At 44.8% G+C, this 20,182-nt stretch overlaps 14 protein-coding genes and 1 non-coding gene across 15 annotated transcripts; 5 read left to right on the plus strand and 10 right to left on the minus strand.

The window, feature by feature from the left end:
• Nucleotides 1-14: 14 nt before the first annotated feature.
• On the minus strand, nucleotides 15-2,367 carry LOC108106227 (trypsin zeta-like). The gene is made up of 2 exons (XM_017213153.2): nucleotides 1,510-2,367; nucleotides 15-855 (listed from the first exon to the last, which is right to left on the minus strand). The coding sequence occupies exons 1-2, from the start codon at nucleotides 2,353-2,355 to the stop codon at nucleotides 34-36; spliced, it is 1,668 nt and encodes a 555-aa protein (XP_017068642.1). The 5' UTR covers nucleotides 2,356-2,367; the 3' UTR covers nucleotides 15-33.
• A 570-nt stretch (nucleotides 2,368-2,937) lies between these two features.
• On the minus strand, nucleotides 2,938-3,780 carry LOC108106502 (trypsin eta). Its single transcript, XM_017213597.1, has one exon. It carries the CDS (start codon nucleotides 3,778-3,780, stop codon nucleotides 2,989-2,991), a length of 792 nt encoding a protein of 263 aa, XP_017069086.1. The 3' UTR covers nucleotides 2,938-2,988.
• Nucleotides 3,781-4,406: 626 nt separating this feature from the next.
• Nucleotides 4,407-5,248, minus strand: LOC108106503 (trypsin theta). Its single transcript, XM_017213598.2, has one exon. It carries the CDS (start codon nucleotides 5,229-5,231, stop codon nucleotides 4,443-4,445), a length of 789 nt encoding a protein of 262 aa, XP_017069087.1. The 5' UTR covers nucleotides 5,232-5,248; the 3' UTR covers nucleotides 4,407-4,442.
• Nucleotides 5,249-7,056: 1,808 nt separating this feature from the next.
• LOC108106506 (trypsin alpha) lies at nucleotides 7,057-7,928 on the minus strand. The gene has a single exon (XM_017213599.2). The coding sequence runs from the start codon at nucleotides 7,885-7,887 to the stop codon at nucleotides 7,117-7,119; it is 771 nt and encodes a 256-aa protein (XP_017069088.1). The 5' UTR covers nucleotides 7,888-7,928; the 3' UTR covers nucleotides 7,057-7,116.
• On the minus strand, nucleotides 7,903-8,843 carry LOC108106500 (trypsin epsilon). Its single transcript, XM_017213595.1, has 2 exons — nucleotides 8,079-8,843; nucleotides 7,903-7,991 (listed from the first exon to the last, which is right to left on the minus strand). Exons 1-2 carry the CDS (start codon nucleotides 8,841-8,843, stop codon nucleotides 7,929-7,931), a joined length of 828 nt encoding a protein of 275 aa, XP_017069084.1. The 3' UTR covers nucleotides 7,903-7,928.
• A 270-nt stretch (nucleotides 8,844-9,113) lies between these two features.
• On the plus strand, nucleotides 9,114-9,921 carry LOC108106508 (trypsin beta). Its single transcript, XM_017213601.1, has one exon. It carries the CDS (start codon nucleotides 9,126-9,128, stop codon nucleotides 9,885-9,887), a length of 762 nt encoding a protein of 253 aa, XP_017069090.1. The 5' UTR covers nucleotides 9,114-9,125; the 3' UTR covers nucleotides 9,888-9,921.
• Nucleotides 9,922-10,604: 683 nt separating this feature from the next.
• Nucleotides 10,605-11,366, minus strand: LOC108106507 (trypsin delta). Its single transcript, XM_017213600.2, has one exon. The coding sequence runs from the start codon at nucleotides 11,364-11,366 to the stop codon at nucleotides 10,605-10,607; it is 762 nt and encodes a 253-aa protein (XP_017069089.1).
• Nucleotides 11,367-12,801: 1,435 nt separating this feature from the next.
• On the plus strand, nucleotides 12,802-13,618 carry LOC108106762 (trypsin delta). The gene has a single exon (XM_017214002.2). It carries the CDS (start codon nucleotides 12,821-12,823, stop codon nucleotides 13,580-13,582), a length of 762 nt encoding a protein of 253 aa, XP_017069491.1. The 5' UTR covers nucleotides 12,802-12,820; the 3' UTR covers nucleotides 13,583-13,618.
• On the minus strand, nucleotides 13,613-14,072 carry LOC108106763 (coiled-coil domain-containing protein 103). The gene is made up of 2 exons (XM_017214003.1): nucleotides 13,815-14,072; nucleotides 13,613-13,765 (listed from the first exon to the last, which is right to left on the minus strand). The coding sequence occupies exons 1-2, from the start codon at nucleotides 13,958-13,960 to the stop codon at nucleotides 13,666-13,668; spliced, it is 246 nt and encodes an 81-aa protein (XP_017069492.1). The 5' UTR covers nucleotides 13,961-14,072; the 3' UTR covers nucleotides 13,613-13,665.
• A 104-nt stretch (nucleotides 14,073-14,176) lies between these two features.
• LOC108106626 (trypsin iota) lies at nucleotides 14,177-15,029 on the plus strand. Its single transcript, XM_017213829.1, has one exon. It carries the CDS (start codon nucleotides 14,226-14,228, stop codon nucleotides 14,982-14,984), a length of 759 nt encoding a protein of 252 aa, XP_017069318.1. The 5' UTR covers nucleotides 14,177-14,225; the 3' UTR covers nucleotides 14,985-15,029.
• A 24-nt stretch (nucleotides 15,030-15,053) lies between these two features.
• Nucleotides 15,054-15,140, minus strand: Trnastop-uca. Its single transcript has one exon. It is a non-coding gene; the product is annotated as a tRNA-Sec (tRNA).
• A 195-nt stretch (nucleotides 15,141-15,335) lies between these two features.
• LOC108106631 (death-associated protein 1) lies at nucleotides 15,336-16,521 on the minus strand. The gene is made up of 4 exons (XM_017213834.1): nucleotides 16,407-16,521; nucleotides 16,278-16,341; nucleotides 15,753-15,841; nucleotides 15,336-15,697 (listed from the first exon to the last, which is right to left on the minus strand). Exons 2-4 carry the CDS (start codon nucleotides 16,321-16,323, stop codon nucleotides 15,542-15,544), a joined length of 291 nt encoding a protein of 96 aa, XP_017069323.1. The 5' UTR covers nucleotides 16,324-16,341; nucleotides 16,407-16,521; the 3' UTR covers nucleotides 15,336-15,541.
• Nucleotides 16,522-16,762: 241 nt separating this feature from the next.
• On the minus strand, nucleotides 16,763-17,498 carry LOC108106628 (mediator of RNA polymerase II transcription subunit 29). The gene has a single exon (XM_017213830.2). The coding sequence runs from the start codon at nucleotides 17,401-17,403 to the stop codon at nucleotides 16,837-16,839; it is 567 nt and encodes a 188-aa protein (XP_017069319.1). The 5' UTR covers nucleotides 17,404-17,498; the 3' UTR covers nucleotides 16,763-16,836.
• A 277-nt stretch (nucleotides 17,499-17,775) lies between these two features.
• Nucleotides 17,776-18,775, plus strand: LOC108106629 (probable N-acetyltransferase san). The gene is made up of 3 exons (XM_017213831.2): nucleotides 17,776-17,911; nucleotides 18,017-18,340; nucleotides 18,406-18,775. Exons 1-3 carry the CDS (start codon nucleotides 17,904-17,906, stop codon nucleotides 18,626-18,628), a joined length of 555 nt encoding a protein of 184 aa, XP_017069320.1. The 5' UTR covers nucleotides 17,776-17,903; the 3' UTR covers nucleotides 18,629-18,775.
• Nucleotides 18,776-18,787: 12 nt separating this feature from the next.
• On the plus strand, nucleotides 18,788-20,160 carry LOC108106624 (putative gustatory receptor 47b). The gene is made up of 3 exons (XM_017213827.2): nucleotides 18,788-19,739; nucleotides 19,793-19,954; nucleotides 20,020-20,160. Exons 1-3 carry the CDS (start codon nucleotides 18,798-18,800, stop codon nucleotides 20,158-20,160), a joined length of 1,245 nt encoding a protein of 414 aa, XP_017069316.1. The 5' UTR covers nucleotides 18,788-18,797.
• The last annotated feature ends 22 nt before the right edge of the window (nucleotides 20,161-20,182 follow it).

The following is a 20,182-nucleotide window of genomic DNA, read 5'->3' on the forward strand; positions in this document are numbered from 1 at the left end:
ATAGCGTATCGATTGCCGTGGAAATGCCAATGTTTATTTCGCTCCGGCAGCTGCAATGGTTTCTTCGATCCAATCCACTAAACTGGCCACGTAACAATAGACGGTGGGGTAGTTGGGTCGGGCACATCCGCGTCCCCAGGACACTAGACCAACCAGCTGCCCATCGATAACCAAGGGTCCACCAGTGTCTCCTTGACAGGCATCACTGCCTCCTTCGGCCACAAAACCTGCACAGATCATCCGGTCGGTGACCTCACCCGTTCCGTAGATTTCAGTGCACTGCTCAGAGCTCACCACCGGAACTTGTGTCTGCTCCAGGGTGTAGCTGGAGGGGCCCCATTCCTCCCGATAGCCCCATCCGGCAACGGTTGCCAAACGACCAACAGCCGGACGCTCTGGACGGATAGCAATCGAGCTAATTCCAAAGTGTGTGAGGTTCAGGGGTGTGTCCAACTGGAGGACACCAATATCATTATCAACTGTGATGGGATCGTAGTTCTGATGATAAGTCCAATTGGCTACGGGGTAAACGAATCCATCGCAACCACTGCGGGTATTTGCTCCAGCCACTGCTAGAAGCTTAGTGCCCTCGGGTAGACCATAAAGACACTGGGCACTGGTCAGTACTGCCTGCTCCGAGATAATGACACCGGCACATTCATGCTTGTAGCTAGAATCTTCACCCCGCCGATAGCGAAGGGACACAAGATACGGATGACGGGCTATATCCACTGAAGTGCCATTGATTATCCTGGCCTCCGGTTGGGCTGAGATAGATAATATGGAGGAGAATCCTATGGCCAGCAGCAGCAGCGGGATGCACATGATCCTTTGATTTGAACGGGCGTGTGGTTCCTATCGAACTGGCCAGTTTTCACCTTACCAGGCGGCATTCAATGACCAAATCGATTAAGTTAATGGTGGGTGCTCGAGATAACTTCTGATAGCAGTGTGAACACAGGGTCCGACCAAGATAATGTCATTCCAGAGCCGATTGCCACTTTATTGGTGGGCTTTTTTTACGTTGATCTTTAGGTTTCCTTGGAGTGTGTATTAGATTGCTCTTAAGCTATTTTACAGAAAGTTCTTAAGAGCTTCAGACTGTTTTATATTTAAATAAAAAATAATGTTACATTTTCACAAACTTCCGTTGGATTATAATCAGCACACCAACCATTTATAGTTCCATAAATTATTTTTAGAGTAAAGAATTTCCCACAAATAAGATTGTTCTTGAACTTTGGTCCACTCTAAGACCCAACACTCTGCTCTTTTTGTGAGTAGAAATATTGCATACTTTTCGGGGTTTGTTAAATTCACATTAAACCATTTCGATTTCTTGGAAAACTGTTAATCTCAATCAGTCAATCCAAGGTTGATCTAATCTATGTTTAGGCCGATTACGTCTGGGAAAAAATTATACAATAAACGGTAAGATTTGGAAGTTCCCATGGCACGTGGCTGCCAAAAGCCATTTTATTTAGGAAATATGGGATGTTGAAATAATTATAGTTGGAGCTCTGCCAAACGGGCATCGATCCAGGGCCTAAGGTTAGCCACATTGGCATAGACGCCGGGATGAGTGGCCAGGGCGCAACTGTTGCCCCACGACACGACACCGTGCAGCTCATCTCGCACCACCAACGGACCTCCAGAGTCTCCCTGACAGGCATCAGCGCCGCCAACTCCTCTCTTTCCGGCACACAACATCGATGGTGTGATCCAATAGTTCTCATCGCCGAAGTTCTCGTAGTCGCTATTACAGTCCTCATGGCTCACGATCGGTACATCGACGGCAAGAAGATAATATGAGGAGTAACCGCCGGGTGAAGTGGTTCCCCATCCGCTGATCTTGCTAATAGCTCCCTCAAGTGGTTGTTCCGATGCCAACTTAATAGCCTTGATGGTGAAGTTATTGAGAGGCAATGGGGGATCCACAACGAGAATGGCAATGTCATTGTCATAGGCGGCTTCCGCGAAGTATCCCTCGTGCATGATGATCTCCTTAACATTGGTAATGACGCCATCCGTGCCAGTCTGATGATTTGTTCCCGCCACCACCTTGTACTGACTAGCCACCGTTCCAATGATGCAGTGCGCCGCTGTTATGATTATATTTTCGGAGTAAATGGAACCACCGCAGCGATGACGAAAGGCGTTCTCTGGCGTGGTGATGCCCTTGTAACGCAGAGAAATCTGGTAGGGCACCTGGGCTATATCCGTTACATAGCCACCCACAATGCGTCCATCAGGCACGTTCTTCTCATTCAGATCCTCCTGCAGAGGAAGACCTTGAGTGAAGGCCACCACGCAGACGAGAAAGGCCAAAAGGCACACCAGCCAAGAGCGAGACATGTTTGCAGAGGAACGCAAGACTAAGAACTGAGGACTACAACTTTTTGGACAGCAACTGCACGGCTTATCTAACGCCACCCTGAATATATAGACCATAAATTTTATTCTGGATATGCACGGTCACTGGTAACTACCAGCGATTAGGCTTTATGGTCTACTATAAGACTGGACAACATAATTGTGATTGTTTTTTTGTATTTTTTGGACTTAGTTTTTTGTACATTTGTTATATTAATGAGAACTGAAAAAGAAATGTTTTAAGTGTTTGTTATAATTTCTTTTAACTTTTTCAATCTAAATCAAAGCAAATTTTGAACATTAATTTTTATAAAATTTCAGCTGTTTTTTCCGGAAGAAATTTTTAAATTTCAGAAAAATTTGTTCAAGAAATTTACTTTTTAAAATATTCGGATAATTGCTGATATTTAAAATAACTGAAGTTTGTACCTGATAGCCACTATTCCCATAAAAAATTTTATCGCCAATATTTTATATGATTCGATAACTGCAGTTTATTTGATCGGTTATATAAGATCGCAAAACGAAGAATGTTAGTAGAAATAGCAATAAGGAAATGTCTGGTTTTCAGTATAGTAAAAATATTTAAGCTTTTATTTATTCTTATCTCATTTTTTATACATCATTCGAAGCTCGCTGTTTGGCTATCCAATCTGCAAAATAGGCAACATTTGCATATACGCCTGGATAGTTGGGACGCGCACATCCTTCTCCCCAGGAAACGATGCCAGCTAGCTTGTTAGCAACCACCAGTGGTCCTCCGGAGTCTCCCTGACAGGCATCCCTTCCACCGTCCTGAAGTCCAGCACAGAGCATACCATCACTGATGGGTCGCCAGTAATAGGCTTCCTGGCATTTGGCAGAATCCACAACGGGTACTGTAACCTGCTGCAGCTGATAGGAGGACAAACCTTCCTCCTTGGTGTAACCCCAACCACTGACAGTGGCCTGGACACCCACAGCTGGCTCGGCTGAGGCAATTTGAATGGCTTCCATGGTAGTATAGGTAGCCAAAGGTAGGGGAGGATCGACAATCACTAGAGCAATGTCGTTATCCGTATTTGAGGCGTTGTACTGTTCGTGGATAATGAACTTAGCCACACGGACCACCACGCCATTCATGCCACCAAGGTTATCATCTCCGGCCACCACCAAGAAGTTCTCTGCCAGGCGATTGTAGACACAATGAGCAGCCGTTGCTATGGTTACGTCGTCCAAGATGCTTCCACCACAGGTTTGGGCATAGGCACTACTCGAAGAACTGCGCCTGCGCAGCTGGACCACATATTTGGTAAAGTAAGTGGATGTATCTGCTCCACCAACGATTCGGCCATCTGGTTGATCCGCCGCTGCTGAAATTCCCAGTAGCAAAAGGGCGGCAAAAATCCGTAAAACAACTTTGTTCATTTCGTTGTTCGATGAGTGACTAAATCGGATATTTTTGCTTGTTCCAATCTAACGAGAAGCTTTCGATCATATCGCAAATTGGTCAATAAATTGCTTTCGGTCTAACACCGATAAGAGGGCCATCCGAAAGCAGTAGCTGTTCTCTGGAATTTGTTTTGTCGTAAGCTTAAAAAGAAAATAAGTGGCTAAGAATAAAAGCATCTCCTTGCTATGATAATCAATTAATTAAACCTAATCAAGTATGATCGGTTTGATCAAGTACTTAATTGCTAATTAACTCACATTAAGAATAAGCGAAGCTTGACCTTAATGTGTTTAATTTTAAACTCTCTTCTGAATCTTTAATTTCTATGTCTGAAATACAAATAAAATTGTTTACGTACCGCAAGACAAAGGTGCGTATACGCATTGTGAAGCTTTTGCAATAAAAAAAGCTTTTTTTTTCTAATGCATTTAAAATTGCTTCCCAAAGCTCTAGAAGTTCTTAAATTCCCAAAAATATGCACTATTTCTACGAAATAAATAACATTTGATATCCCAAAGTCAAATTAAAAACTTTTAAATTGTTTTATAACAACTCAAATTGAAATTCAATATTCTTCTACTTTTCGTATAATCCCCAAAAGTATGCTTGCTCAGTCAGTATAATTTATTTGAATTATCTACAAAGTTTCGATTGTATACTCGATCCATTCTCTTAAAGAGGGAACATCGGCATAAACTCCAGGCAGCAAATTTGAAGCACAGCCATAGCCCCAGGATACGATACCCACCAGAGTGTTACCGACCGCCAGAGGACCACCGGAGTCACCCTGGCAGGCATCCTTCTTCTTTTCATAGGCACAAACCATAGTGTCGTAGATGATTTCACCATAATTGTACTCAGACGATGCACAGGTCTTCCAGTCCACAATATCAACGTAAACCTCCTGGAGTACCTTAGGCAGAGTCATGCACCAGAAGTAGCACTTGGAACCCCAACCGGTGACCACAGCGGTTGTTCCAGTGGGCGGAGTTACCTTGGCCAGTTCAATGTAACGAATGTCATCGCTCTCCTCGACTTCTTCAGCCAACTTTAGTACGCCCACATCGTACTCCATGGTCTTCGAGCTATATTTCTCATTGTAAATGAGATCCTCGACAGCCACCACCCTTCCACCCTCATTGTAGAGCGTGGATCCTACACGCACGAACACCTTGGAGGCCTTCTTGCTCTGAAGGCAATGGGCAGCCGTTACTATAAATTTGGGAGCGATGATACTTCCACCACAGAAATGGGAACCACTCTTGGTCTGCAAGGAAACCTGGTAGGGATGAGCTTGGATTGTGGTATCCACGCCGCCCACAATGCGTCCTTCACGACCGAAAGGATCGGCATTGGACACACCAACCGATCCGGCACAAGCAGAACCCACAGCTAGGCAAACTAAAAGAACCACTAATCCCTGCATTCTGGTAAAACACTGAACAATCAAGGAGCCACGACCAATATTTATAACTTTCCATCAGGCGGGAGTTTAGTGATTGAGTGAACGGAATTTGACCCTCGAGTGGGCAACTGACAGTATCGGTCGATCTCTTGATCCGAGGAATTAGCATACCCTGCACTAGAAGGTAACAAACCAGACAGCTTGGTTCTTATCAATCGAACAGTACTATCAATCAAAGAAAGCGCCCGAAAAGTGGAGCACCAGTCAAAACTCGGAAGTCGGCACTTAAACGGGTGTTATTAGATATAGATTGGCCGTCGTCATATTTTGACCTTGTTGTTCTCAGTGCCTAAGTGATTAAGTGGGCCTTTAAAAAAGACACACCTTTATTAAATAGAAATTTACAAGCTAAGAGATGGCACCAATAAGCCTTTGCCACTACGATAAGTATTATGATCCTAGAACTAGGTTTGTTGTACAACTGCATTGTCATATAAATATAAATGATAGATGGGTATATCCCATCTTTACAGTTTAGGAAATGCCTTTTTCAGTATTAGAATATCCGTTATATATACAGATTGCTCATCGTCAAACGACGTTCTTTGGGCTTCCCAATCAGTGAGTGTTACGCAAGGCACTCCTTGGCTTCAATGAGGTGGAAATTTCGCATGAAAATAAATTATTTTTTACTACAGTTCCGGGCTAGAAAAGGTGGTTCTTATGACACGGATTTCCCAAAATTGGGTTATATTTTTAATGGCCCATTAACATACGCAAATCAACAAGGTAGTGTCGCACTGGAAATACCTCTCAAAGTAATGGGTGTCTATAGCCGCTGGCAATCATCGATCTGCCAGTAGAATGGCGAATATCAACCGCAAATTTCTGTCACCTTAAAATTAAATTGATAACCAAACTCTTATATAAACAACATTATCAATTTGGCATTATAAGATTACAAATAGCAAATTGTTTATTTATTTGCAACTGTTGTTGCATTTGATTCAAAAATATTTTGGAAATAACCACCATCGAATCGTTTCTTTTTCACAAGTTAAGATTTCACTAGTCATGTATCAGTTAAACGTAAGTCTTCCAATGCCCGAATCTGTGAAATCTTATCAACACTCTTATTTCGTGACTAATTAATCTTGCCACAGCTGTCCAGACCATCACTCAACTTATCAATGGAAGATGGAGTGGAAATGTGGCCACGCGATGCACTCCAACCTGATTAGATACATCGCTCCTGGCCAAATGTTTACCCTCAGCCACTTGAGACCTTTGAAATCAATGGAAATCGCAGAAGGCGCGTCGAATTATCTTATGTGAATACCCGTGAACCCTACAAAAGATAAGACCTGTGACGTCAGTAACCTTAAAAACTATTTTTTTTTTGTTGGTTATCTTTTTAATTAAACGTAAGGTGTAATAGGATGTACACGTTATAAGATTTTAAAAGTCTTCGAACTTTTCCAAAGGCTTACTTTGTGTGAAAATAACTTTCCTATCTTTTGGAGGAGCTAACTGAACTGCTTTTGTGAACTTTAAGTTCCTCCCTGACCTGTTCTATAAGTTTCGGGAAGATAGAGCCCAAGCGGCCGAAACGGCCGAAGGAATCCCAGATGTCTTCTAAGAACTTAGAACCCAGTTTTAACAATCTTCTACTGCCCAATGCGAGACATCGATAGCGACGGAATTGAATTTCCTCCTCCTCCCCGTGGCAGATCCCACCGATATCATTAAAAATTATGGGAAACTAAAACTTAGTCCGTACCGCTATAGCTTATACAATAATAATATAAAAACCAAAGATGTTTCCCACCATTTAAAAAATATTATGTTTTATATTGCAAAATTTTATTGAAGAAATTCAACGCGTCCAACTCAAAGGTTATTCCCCTTAAATGCTGTTGGCAGTGCTGATCACCCAGGTGCGGAGGACAGCAACATCGGCATAAACACCGGGGTAGTTGGAGTAAGCGCAACCGTATCCCCAGGAGACGACACCAACAAGAACTCCACCGGAGACCAATGGGCCACCAGAGTCACCCTGGCAGGCATCCTTGCCGCTGGCAGCAGCGCAGATCATGGTGCTCCTGATCTGGCTACCATATCCGTAAGTGGAGGAAGCGCACTGAGACTGGCTGACGATGTTCACGTTGACGTACTGCAACTGAGAGGGGATGGAGCTGGATCCAGAGGACTGAGTGCCCCAGCCGGAAACAGCAGCGGATGCTCCGTTAGCCGGGTTGTAGGAAGCGAGGCTAATGGCCTTGATGTTGGAGCTGAAGCTAAGCGAAGAGCTCAGTCGGATCACAGCAATGTCGTTGACCATGGTGTTGGCATTGTAACCCTCATGGTTGCGGAACGAGGCAACCTTGACGGCGGTGCCGCCAGAGCTCCAGTAGGTGGATCCAGCACGGACCTGCAGGACAGAGGTGGACACGGATTGCAGGCAGTGAGCGGCGGTCACAATGATGTTGGCGGAGTAGATGGATCCACCGCAGGAGTGGCTACCACTGCGCTGCAGAGAGATCTGCCAGGGGAAGCTGCTGATGGTGGTAGCAGAACCGCCGACAATACGACCATCCAACTGGGGCAGGAGACCTTCGGGGATGGTGCCACCCAGGGCGCAGGCCACGGCGGACAACAGGATCACGATCTTCAGCATGGTGAGCGTTGCTAGCTAATGCTTGGTTACATGCCGCCAGTCTAAGCTTTTATACACCCCCCGTTGGTGGCTCTTATCTGACTTTTAGTTTTGAGGGCCGACACCTGCGACGCAATTGGGCCAAAAAAGGGAGAGAGATACCAAAGTTGATTCAATTGCGATTTATTTCAAGTGTTTGTCTGATTTTATACCTCATCGGCGGTCCTCTCGATCCACTCGTGGAAGTGGGCAACATCGGCGTAGACACCGGGGTACCTAACATCACCGCATCCATAGCCCCAGGAAACAACACCAACAAGACGGTTTCCAGAGACCAGAGGGCCACCAGAGTCACCCTGGCAGGCGTCCTTGTGAGCGGAGTAGGCGCAGATCATGGTGTCCTTAATCTTCCTGCCGTAGCCGAATTCGCTGGAACGGCAACGCGAATATTCCACTATTTCCAAGTCAACGGCAAGCAGGTGATCGGGAATGGTGGAACCACCGGACTCGGTAGTGCCCCATCCGGAAACCACGGCGATGGCGCCCTCACGAGGATTGGAGTCAGCGATGCTGATCGCGCGGATGGTGGAACGGAAGCTCAAATCGGACTCAATACGGATGATGGCAATGTCGTTGACCATGGTGCGGGAGTTGTAGCCCTCGTGGTTGCGGAAGGCACGGACGGAGTGAACGCTGCCGCCGGAGCGCCAGTAGGTGCTGCCCACACGGACCTTCAGATCCTTAGCCTCAATCGACTGCAGGCAATGAGCGGCGGTGATCACAATGTCGTGGGAGTAGATCGATCCACCACAGAAGTGGGATCCAGAGCGCTGCAGGGACACCTGGTAGGGATGATCCTCGATGCTAGTCTCGTAGCCACCGACAATGCGTCCATCCAACTGAGGCAGCAGACCATCAGGAATGGTGCCGGCCACGGCGCAGGCCACAACAGAAAGAAGTACCACGAATTTCAACATTTTGATCGCTTGTATGCTGATCCCCAGATCAAGACCCCTTATATACAACCCCACACGAGAATATCTCTATTTGATTGACAGCATAGCTGCTGCGTCACTTTCTCCACTGATATGACCAGCAATACTTAGAAAACATCAGCTTATCATCCACCGGCCACTCGACGCCGTTATCCACCTTGACTGTGAGGGATCTCACTTCCCAATTGATTAAACGGTGCCCGAGATAGCGACCCCTATAAAAGCACACTTTTCGATTCCATGGGTATTCAATCGATCACCACCATGTTGAAGTTCGTGATCCTCTTGTCGGCCGTTGCCTGCGCCCTGGGTGGCACCATCCCAGAGGGTCTCCTGCCCCAGCTAGATGGCCGCATCGTCGGCGGTACTGCTACCACCATCAGCAGCTTCCCCTGGCAGATCTCTCTGCAGCGCAGTGGTAGCCACTCCTGCGGTGGATCCATCTACTCCTCCAAGGTGATCGTGACCGCCGCTCACTGTCTGCAGTCTGTGTCCGCCTCCTCCTTGCAGATCCGTGCTGGATCCAGCTACTGGAGCTCGGGCGGCACCGTCGTCAAGGTGTCCTCCTTCAAGAATCACGAAGGTTACAATGCCAACACCATGGTCAACGATATTGCCATCATTAAGCTGGCAAGCGCCCTGAGCTTCAGCTCTACAATCAAGTCCATCGGTCTGGCTAGCTCCAACCCCGCTAACGGCGCTGCCGCCTCCGTCTCCGGATGGGGCACCCAGTCCTCTGGCTCCAGCTCCATTCCCACCCAGCTGCAATACGTCAATGTGAACATCGTTAGCCAAAGCAAATGCGCTTCTTCGAGCTACAGCTACGGAAGCCAGATCAAGAGCTCTATGATCTGCGCTGCTGCCAGCGGCAAGGACTCTTGCCAGGGAGACTCCGGTGGCCCACTGGTCTCCGGTGGAGTCCAGGTCGGTGTCGTCTCCTGGGGATATGGATGTGCTGCTAGCAACTACCCCGGTGTCTACGCCAGCGTGGCCGACCTCCGCTCTTGGGTGGTCAACAACGCTTAAACACTTTTCCTAATAAATCATTTTTGTACACAAACTGATATTTTGTTTTTTTTAAACTATATTTTTAGTGTTTTTTTTTTATATAAGAGTTTAGTTCAGTTATATCATTTAATCATAGAGTAAAAGATTATAATGCATTAGCCGAAAAATGGGTTACGAGTATAACTGCCCCCATTACTTTCCGGATGATTTCAAAAAAGAAGCACTTTTTTGGCTTTCTAACATAATCCACTGAGGAATGCCATACGGTTAGAAATTCAATAATGAATTCAACTAGTTCCATATTCTGATCATTTTCGTCAATCTCACTATTAAAAGTAGGACTTTTTTGATCGAAAATCGGGAAATCAGTTGCTAAACATGGTTTAAAATCATAATTTGGTCACCAGTGGAAAAAAATAAAATTTACAAGGATTAACGGATTTCTTATTTTGAGAGAACACCATTCCTAAAATATTAAAAAAATCAATGAGTTTGTCTTTTGTATTTATCCCGGAATCATTTTGATTTTTTAATGTTTAAAATTGATCAAATCGCAAAAATAAATCTTGTCGTTTTTTCTTTTATGCTCACATTCCTGTAATACCCATTTCTGTCCGTATAGGCATCACCATCTTATGCAAAACTGGTCTATATTGCTGATCTTGATGTACGAAAATCATAATAATAAAGGCAAAAAGTTTATATTCTTCAAATTCGTTTTATTTCGCAAAGATCTTAGGCGTTGCTGATCACCCAGGAGCGGAGAGCAGCGACATCGGCATAAACACCGGGGTAGTTGGCGTAAGCGCAACCGTATCCCCAGGAGACAACACCAACAAGAACTCCACCGGAGACCAATGGGCCACCAGAGTCACCCTGGCAGGCATCCTTGCCGCTAGCAGCAGCGCAGATCATGGTGCTCTTGATCTCGCTACCATATCCATAAGTGGAGGAAGCGCACACAGACTGGCTGACGATGTTCACGTTGACGTACTGCAACTGGGAGGGGATGGAGCTGGAACCGTAAGACTGGGTACCCCAGCCGGAGACGGAGGCGGCAGCGCCGTTAGCGGGGTTGGAGCTAGCCAGGCTGATGGACTTGATGGTGGAGCTGAAGGTCAGAGCGCTGGCTAGCTTAATGATGGCAATATCGTTGACCATGGTGTTGGAGTTGTATCCCTCGTGGTTCTTGAAGGAGGACACACTGACCAAAGTACCGCCGGAGCTCCAGTAGGTGGAACCAGCACGGACCTTCAAGACGGAGGCGGAAACAGACTGCAGGCAGTGAGCGGCGGTCACGATGATGTTGGAGGAGTAGATGGATCCACCGCAGGAGTGGCTACCACTGCGCTGCAGAGAGATCTGCCAGGGGAAGCTGCTGATGGTGGTAGCAGTACCGCCGACGATGCGGCCATCCAGCTGGGGCAGGAGTCCCTCGGGGACGGTGCCAGCCAAGGCGCAGGCAACAGCAGACAACAAGATCACGAACTTCAGCATGGTGCGAATCCAATGAGTTGCCTCCTCAAATGGTCGCCCCTTTTATACGGGATTCCTATCTCTCCGCTGCGCATTAATCAGAACTTTCAATTATTATTATCACTTGCGGGCCAGGAAAATCCAAAATAAGTCTGTTGAAGTGACCGAAAGATATTCCTCCATTCCAAAGTATTACGGTTGATAATCACAAAAACAAATCAGAATTGAAAAAAAATTTAAATGTGAATAGTGATTTTAGAAACAAGAAGAAGAAGAAGAAGTCTTACGGTTTAGTTTCTATTTTTTGGCCTATGTTGCCATTTTATATGAGGTTCAGGCATAAGGTTATGCTAAAAAGGTAAATGAACCATTTCCAGTCTAAAATTCTAGACTGATTTGATTGATAAGGAATATTGTTTTGGATATTTGTCATTCATTTTGACTTTGTTAAATTCTGAGAAGGGCAAATTTAATTTTTCCGCAAACTGCTAACGAATATTTGTGACGGTATCCTTTATAAAAAGTTGAACTTATTACGTTTAATTTCAAAATCTTTTAAAGATTATGAGTACAAAGGAATTTTTTAATGCTATAATAATGTATTTATATATATATATATAATATATAAACAGTTAAGCTTATTTAAAACAGGTTTGCCTTTCAGTTGCTGGCCTTTGAACTTTTTTTTACTAATTTTTACCTATACCACATAGGTATAATGAGAATCGTCGTTTTTGGCTAATCTAGAAATCAGAGAAAAAGGCCTGACACTTCTCTGCATGCAATGAATAGTTATATTATTCAGATACTAACAAATAGGGTTGACAAGTTTGGTACTATCTTTTTCTTTACAGGTCTAACAGGAAAAAAACTCGTGATGACAGCACTTCAATATCCTAAAGACCAGTATTAATCATGCGTGTCTCGACCTAATGATACCCCATAAAGTGTTAACTACAATATAAAATATTTATTTAAATATTATATAAATCAAATCGTCCAATATGGCTCGATTGACTTAGGCACAGGTTCAAATCTAATTTATGAATTTTTAAGGAGGAAATTATTAATATTAATATTATTATTAGTTATTCTGAATTTGTCCCACAAACGTACTCCTTTGATTTCGGAAGTCTAAAATGTATTTTCAAACTCAACTTCGCTTTAACGTTGAACTATTTAATCTAAGACTTTGTTGGAAGTGGACGCTACTGAACGTTCTGTGAACCTATTGTGGAATCTCTATGTAGAAGCGTGCCCCACGATTGCGTATTAATTTTCATATCATTATATGAATTATTCGCGATCTATCAGTTCGAAAATATCTATCGGTCACTTCAACGGACTTATTTTGGGTTTTCCTGGCCCGCAAGTGATAATAATAATTGAAAATTCTGATTAATGCGCAGCGGAGAGATAGGAACCCCGTATAAAAGGGGCGACCATTTGAGGAGGCAACTCATTGGATTCGCACCATGCTGAAGTTCGTGATCTTGTTGTCTGCTGTTGCCTGCGCCTTGGCTGGCACCGTCCCCGAGGGACTCCTGCCCCAGCTGGATGGCCGCATCGTCGGCGGTACTGCTACCACCATCAGCAGCTTCCCCTGGCAGATCTCTCTGCAGCGCAGTGGTAGCCACTCCTGCGGTGGATCCATCTACTCCTCCAACATCATCGTGACCGCCGCTCACTGCCTGCAGTCTGTTTCCGCCTCCGTCTTGAAGGTCCGTGCTGGTTCCACCTACTGGAGCTCCGGCGGTACTTTGGTCAGTGTGTCCTCCTTCAAGAACCACGAGGGATACAACTCCAACACCATGGTCAACGATATTGCCATCATTAAGCTAGCCAGCGCTCTGACCTTCAGCTCCACCATCAAGTCCATCAGCCTGGCTAGCTCCAACCCCGCTAACGGCGCTGCCGCCTCCGTCTCCGGCTGGGGTACCCAGTCTTACGGTTCCAGCTCCATCCCCTCCCAGTTGCAGTACGTCAACGTGAACATCGTCAGCCAGTCTGTGTGCGCTTCCTCCACTTATGGATATGGTAGCGAGATCAAGAGCACCATGATCTGCGCTGCTGCTAGCGGCAAGGATGCCTGCCAGGGTGACTCTGGTGGCCCATTGGTCTCCGGTGGAGTTCTTGTTGGTGTTGTCTCCTGGGGATACGGTTGCGCTTACGCCAACTACCCCGGTGTTTATGCCGATGTCGCTGCTCTCCGCTCCTGGGTGATCAGCAACGCCTAAGATCTTTGCGAAATAAAGAGAATTTTCCGATTATAACTTTGAGCTGTACATTTTATTGGGAAATCTATCAATCAATCAAGCAATCAATCACGAGCAGCTGAGTTCCACAGCCTGTTCCTTGTCTGTGCATTGGATTTGTCCCTTTTGGTCACTGGACGAAGATGTGCGGCATCCACTATGTCTCTGAGGGCATGAGTTTTAGAATGTGTGCTTTGGGTTCTTTGCTACTCACTTGAATTCCTCATAGGTTTGGGTGCTATAAACAGCTCTCAGTTTGGCATCATTGCGCAGCTCGTATAGTTGGCCATTCCGGATGCACTGCAAACAGCTCTCTCGCAGACGAAGAAGCTCCTCTGGCGTTATCTTCCAATCATCCATAATGGTTTTCAATATTATAAATGCTGGCTTGGGTTTTTCGTATAGGAAAATGAATTTGTTTGACAAAGGTTGCCTGGGTAACCGGTTTTGGTCGTCGAGCAAGAGAAACGGACTACATGTAGAGCTCTCACCAAATTCACTTGCGAGTATCAATAACAGCGATAAGATCCTATTAGCCGGCGATTAACTTTTACAACCCTGCTAAGAACGCCGCCATGAAGGGGTTTCATGGACAGATACGGGCAGTTTGTACTTGGCTTTCAGAATGTCTGCTTACGGTTTAGCGGTTACTGTCCTGGTCTTCTTGCTCCTCGGCGCAGCTGCAGATGTGGAGACCAACGGACGAATTGTGGGCGGAAGTGAACAGGTGATTCGGAACGCACCCTGGCAGGTGTCCATCCAGATAAGTGCACGTCACGAGTGCGGAGGTGTAATCTACAGCAAGGAGATCGTAATCACAGCTGGACACTGTCTGTATGAGAAGTCCGTAACCTTGATGAAGGTCCGCGTGGGAGCACAAAATCACAACTACGGTGGTACATTGGTTCCCGTGGCGGCGTACAAAGTCCACGAGCAGTTTGACTCCACTTTCCTGCACTACGACATTGCTGTTCTCCGCCTATCAACTCCACTTACCTTCAGTCTCTCCACTAGACCAATCAATCTGGCCAGCAAGAGTCCAGTGGGTGGTTCGACGGCCACTGTCACGGGTTGGGGTTATATGGAGAATGGAGCCTTTGCCGATACCCTTCAGAAAGCCCAACTACAAATCATCGATCGTGGAGAATGTGCCTCGCAAAAGTTTGGCTATGGCTATGACTTTGTGGGAGAAGAAACTATTTGTGCCGCTAGCAGTGACGCGGATGCCTGTACAGGCGACTCTGGAGGTCCTTTGGTGGCCAATAGCCAGCTGGTGGGCATTGTATCTTGGGGTTATCGGTGTGCTGACGATAACTATCCCGGTGTCTACGCCGATGTGGCCATCCTAAGACCCTGGATTGTCAAGGCAGCCAATGCCATATAATCGCGTTTTTTTACTGGATAATAAAAAGCATGTTTAAAAACAAAATGAATCGGAATCCTATCATTCATTCGCCCCCCAGGTGGAATCGAACCACTTCGACGCTAATCAACTACGGATTTGAAGTCCGCACCCCGGACCACCGAAGCTCAGTGGGGCACTTAACAATGATACAAACTTCTTTATTTATACAGAGGCTTTAAAGAAAAAGCACTTGGGAATTATAAGGGCATTTACAGCCAATTTCGGATAATTTTGCGAACAGTTAAGATAACTAGAGATATCATAATGATATGCAATAGATTAGAAACATACCTTATCAACTTACCAACTCGCAAATCAAAATCTTGACAATTATATAAAAAAGGGATATAGTTTATTACAAAATATTAACTCAGAGAATCAGCATTTTTCATTTATGGAATGCAATAGCAAATGCATATAAAGTTAATATCGCTTTCACAGGCGACTTCAATACCATTGAGGACTTATGGAATTTCAACAAAAGATCAAAAAGTTAGGATAATGATAATAGTTTTGCCGACCGGAATCCTTCATCATCACTTGCGTGGCTGCTGGATGTGGATCTGGGGCTTTTGCTGCACTGCAGCCGGTGGCTTGGGCGAGTGGGCCACCTGGGCAGATGCGGGCGTAAAGTCCGTGTTGCCCTTAACGGGTGCACCGCTCACAGAACCCGAGTTCACCGCAATAGGTTGCTATGGGTAAATTGATGTAAATTTATTTTTTTTTTAATTAATGACCCGAACTCACTGTCAGTCCAGTGCAATCCTCGGCATCCTTGGGCGCACGCTCAGCTGTGGGCGCCTTGTGCTGCACAATTCGCATACCACCTGCCTTCACTAAAATTAAAAAAATATATATATCAATATATGTACTTTACGCCACAAGCCATTATTATTATCAAAATATAAAATATAAATATCGGCAATATCTAAATACAAACGATTGATCAAAATAATAACAATCTATGCAAAGGGTATTGAAAATAAAATGTCAATATGCATCTGACGTCAGCACAAAGTTAAGAATATATTTTTGGAAGCAATGACTTTGTGAGTGTGCGTGTGTGTGGTTGTTTGTTTACTTATCAGCGTTGGCCGAAACAGGTTAAGATACTGATAAGGCCGTAGATATTGTGGCAATTGATAGGATTGGGCGTATTATTAATTGCCAACAAAGCAATTCGTAGATTTCTTATTGGATTTAGTTGATGTCAAAAAGAAAAGACAAAAGATGCCTGCACACACACATACACACTCATGGAAGTGCACTTACATGCAGGTGGGTGTCCAGCCACAAGATTGGGTTGTTCATCTGCCATTTTCTTAGGTTAATAATTCTATTGGTTAGGGAAAGAAAACTATAAACTATTTATCAATAGTTTACATGAATTGGTGGACTTACCACTTCTCTGCTTGTAAATAAATGAGCGGCACCGCTGTGTTTTGCTTTTGCGTTCTAATTGTGACACGTCCGACTCTTGCCTATCGAAAGTTTTTTAGTCTGTTCCCACTAGCAACGCAGTAACGTCAACTGCTGCAGCGTGTTCTTACTGCGCTTTATAGCTTATGGTTACATTTTAAGAAATTTGGAAAACACAAAAGAATGATAGATACATAAAGATTTAAGGTAAATCTTGGCTTAACATAAAGTATATTACACTACACTATGTATACAAATATTACATTTATGTTTTTGCCTGTAATCTGTATTATGGTCACACCACAAATTTTCCCAAAATATTTTTCTTAAAGAAACAATTTCCTATTTCGTAGAATTTTTATTACTTAAGTCTAATCTTGGAAAATAATAAGACCTAATACCACTATAACTATCAATCAGCCTGTGAAATGTTTTGGGCAGCGCTAATGAGAGTATCGTGAATATCCTTGGCTGATTGTACGTGAACCCTGACGGTGTTCAAGTATGTGGGATAAGGAATGGGACCGGTGTTATCCGGCATAAAGGTTTCCATCCGCATGGGCGTCACCGGGCCTGGAAGATAGTGATTCGAAGAGTTCTGCTGCTGAAGGCACTGCATCGCCGTCTTTAAGTGTATCTCGATCTGGTCGCAGCATGCATAGAAATCCTCCAAGTGTTTGTCAAATCGAGGAACATGGTGGGCTCCTGTGTCTCTTTTCAAGTTGTCCGCCAGATTGTTCTGTTGCAAAGTGAAGGCACTCGAACGGATAGTTAGGAACATGGATTCCCGCAGCGGTCCTAACAAACTCTTTACTCTAGAGATGTTGTCCAGTTTTTCGGCCTGCTGCTGTTGTTGCAGCGGCTGCGGCTGTTGTTGTTGCTGATGTTGAACGGGCACAGGAGGTCCAGAGGGCGAGGACTGCATCACCTGCATCATCTGCGGTCCCGACATGGGCATCATGTTCATATTTGGATTCATTTGGGTGCTCAGATATGTTGAACTGTGTCGAAAAGAAGTTAACTAGCCGCTGTTTGTTTTTTTTACCACAGAAACCCATTAGGGTATTTCTCAAAACTGCGTTTGCTTACTTGTGTCAAATTTCGATTATCGATATCAAGTAGATAATGTAGGTATTTAAAAGGTAATGTAAAATATAATGAAATCGGTGATACCTTGAAAGCACCATTTCATCTTAAAATGACCCCAGCTTAAGCCTCATATATAAATATAAATATTTTGATTATCATAAATTTAAAGTAAGCTACTTTAAAGACTTCAAACTGAAACAAACTGATTGCTTGTTTCCTATAAAATAGCTGTTTGGTCTCCTCTGAAGCCGGCACCAGCAATCGATAACAATAACCAGCGGCCAGCAACCTGGCCAATCAGATCAGCTGTGGCGCTTAAAACACATTTTTCTATTAGAATTTTTAGGCGCAAGGCGCGTTGGTAAATTATTAAAAAATTGTAAAAACATCATGACCAGGTGAGAAATGATCCTTGGCTGCCAACCGATGGGTTGTGACTGCAGTAGTTGCTCCGGAATCATAACCTAAAATGCCATTTGTCCATCTCTCTTTCCCGCTTGTAGAAACAGCATCGAACTGGGCGATGTGACGCCGCACAATATCAAGCAGCTGAAGAAGCTCAACACCGTTGTCTTTCCGGTTTCCTACAATGACAAGTTCTACGTAGACGTTTTGGAAGCCGGAGAACTGGCCAAATTGGCCTACTACAACGACATTGTTGTGGGCGCCGTCTGCTGTCGTATCGATACCACTGAGAACCAGAGGCGTCTATACATCATGACCCTGGGATGCCTGTCCCCATACCGCCGGTTGGGCATCGGAACAGTTATGTTTGAGCACATCATGAACTTCGCGGAGAAGGATGGAAACTTTGACAGCATTTTTCTGTAACAATATAATTCTCTGTTTTTTCCTGATTAAGATAATAATTCACTTCGTTTAACTATTTTAGGCACGTGCAAATCAACAACGACGGAGCCATCGAGTTCTATAAGAAATTCGGTTTCGAGATTGTCGATACCAAGGAGCAGTACTACAAGCGCATCGAACCAGCGGACGCACATGTCCTGCAGAAGGCGCTACGACGCAGTGCACCAAACTCGAACAGCTCCGCCAACAATACCACCGCCAATTCGAATTCCCGCAGTAAAGCACGACAGTTTACGTTTGTGTAAAGAAGACTTTCGATGTGTGTAACAACCAGACATGTAGAGGCGGTCAAAACGATGTATTCAATTAGTCCGATCATATCTATGTGTAATCAATATTTAATTACCCCTGCGCGGGAATAAATAGCTCTGTACGGCACTGGCCAGTCCAAATTCCAATTTCTTAGAGTTGAAAATGGAGCGCAATGATGGATTTGTTTATTGCTACGGAAATTTGTTTGGCCTGATGTTTTACTGGGGATTAACCACGATCCGAGTGAGAAGTTCTGGCCGTGGAGGATCTGTGTCAAACAGATGGACTGTGGGCTATGCCTTGTTGGCGCGTCTCTTCATGGTTACCGGCTTTCTGGGTAGTGTGATGACTAAGCTGAAGGATACCGAAATGGCAGCTGCCATGTTTGGACACCTTAGTCCGCTGGTCAAGGCGATTTTTACATGGGAGTGCCTCAGCTGCTCAATAACTTATTTGGAATTTTGTCTGTCGCTAGATATAAAGAGGAGCCGACACCTTAAACTCCTAGTCAGCATGCAGGAATTCGATGAGGGTATCCTTGAAGTTTTCCCTCATGTTCAGTGGAGTTATCAACGATCTCGGTTAAAATATTGGTATGGCACTGTGATCGTGGGCTTTTGCTTTTTCTCCTTCTCCATCTCACTTATCTTCGATACGGCGCGTTGCACCTGCGGCATACCATCCACTTTGCTGATGGCCGTTACCTATACTTTGCTGACCAGTTCCGTGGGATTGGTTGGATTTGTTCACATAGGAATAATGGACTTTCTGCGGGTACGTCTGCGGCTGGTACAACAGCTTGTTCTGCAACTTTATCAATCCGATGGAGATCCAGAGGTACACGAGAAGATAACATATCTTTTCAATATGTCCAAGCGCTGCTCTTATTTTCTGACGGAGTTGAATGGAGTATATGGTTTCGCCGCAGCTGCAGGTATCTTCTACGACTTTACAATCATGACCTGTTTCGTCTACGTCATCTGCCAAAAGTTGCTTAACAGAGAGCCATGGGATCTTGAGTACACCTTTACCCTGCTTCACGTGACCATACACACCTACAAAGTGATCATAACCAGCACATACGGATACCTGCTGCAGCGAGAGGTGGGTAGAATCTTACCTTGAACATAGAAAGAATGCATCCGCTTCCTCTCCAGAAACGCAACTGTATGCATTTGTTAAGCCGCTATTCGAAATACTTTCCCGGCCATGATGTGGCACTCCGGCAGACCGAGGACCTCCAACACTGGCGCATGCACAATCGACAGGCGGCAATGGTGGGCACAACAATAAAACTCAATGTCTCCACCATTTACCTGGTAGGTTATCACCTGACCGAAGCTTAGACCATCCTTATTCTTTTCATATGGACTTATCCCGACAGGTGTACAACGGCATGGCAAACTATGTGATTATCCTAGTGCAGCTACTTTTCCAGCAGCAGCAGATCAACGACCGCCAACTGGCTTCGGGCAAGGATGTAGATATTGTTGGACCAATGGGTCCCATTACTCATATGGATTAGTGAAAAATTCTCGCTTTTCAAA

This window comes from Drosophila eugracilis, unplaced genomic scaffold (assembly GCF_018153835.1).
Source record: "Drosophila eugracilis isolate 14026-0451.02 unplaced genomic scaffold, ASM1815383v1 contig_90, whole genome shotgun sequence".
NCBI lineage: Eukaryota > Metazoa > Arthropoda > Insecta > Diptera > Drosophilidae > Drosophila > Drosophila eugracilis.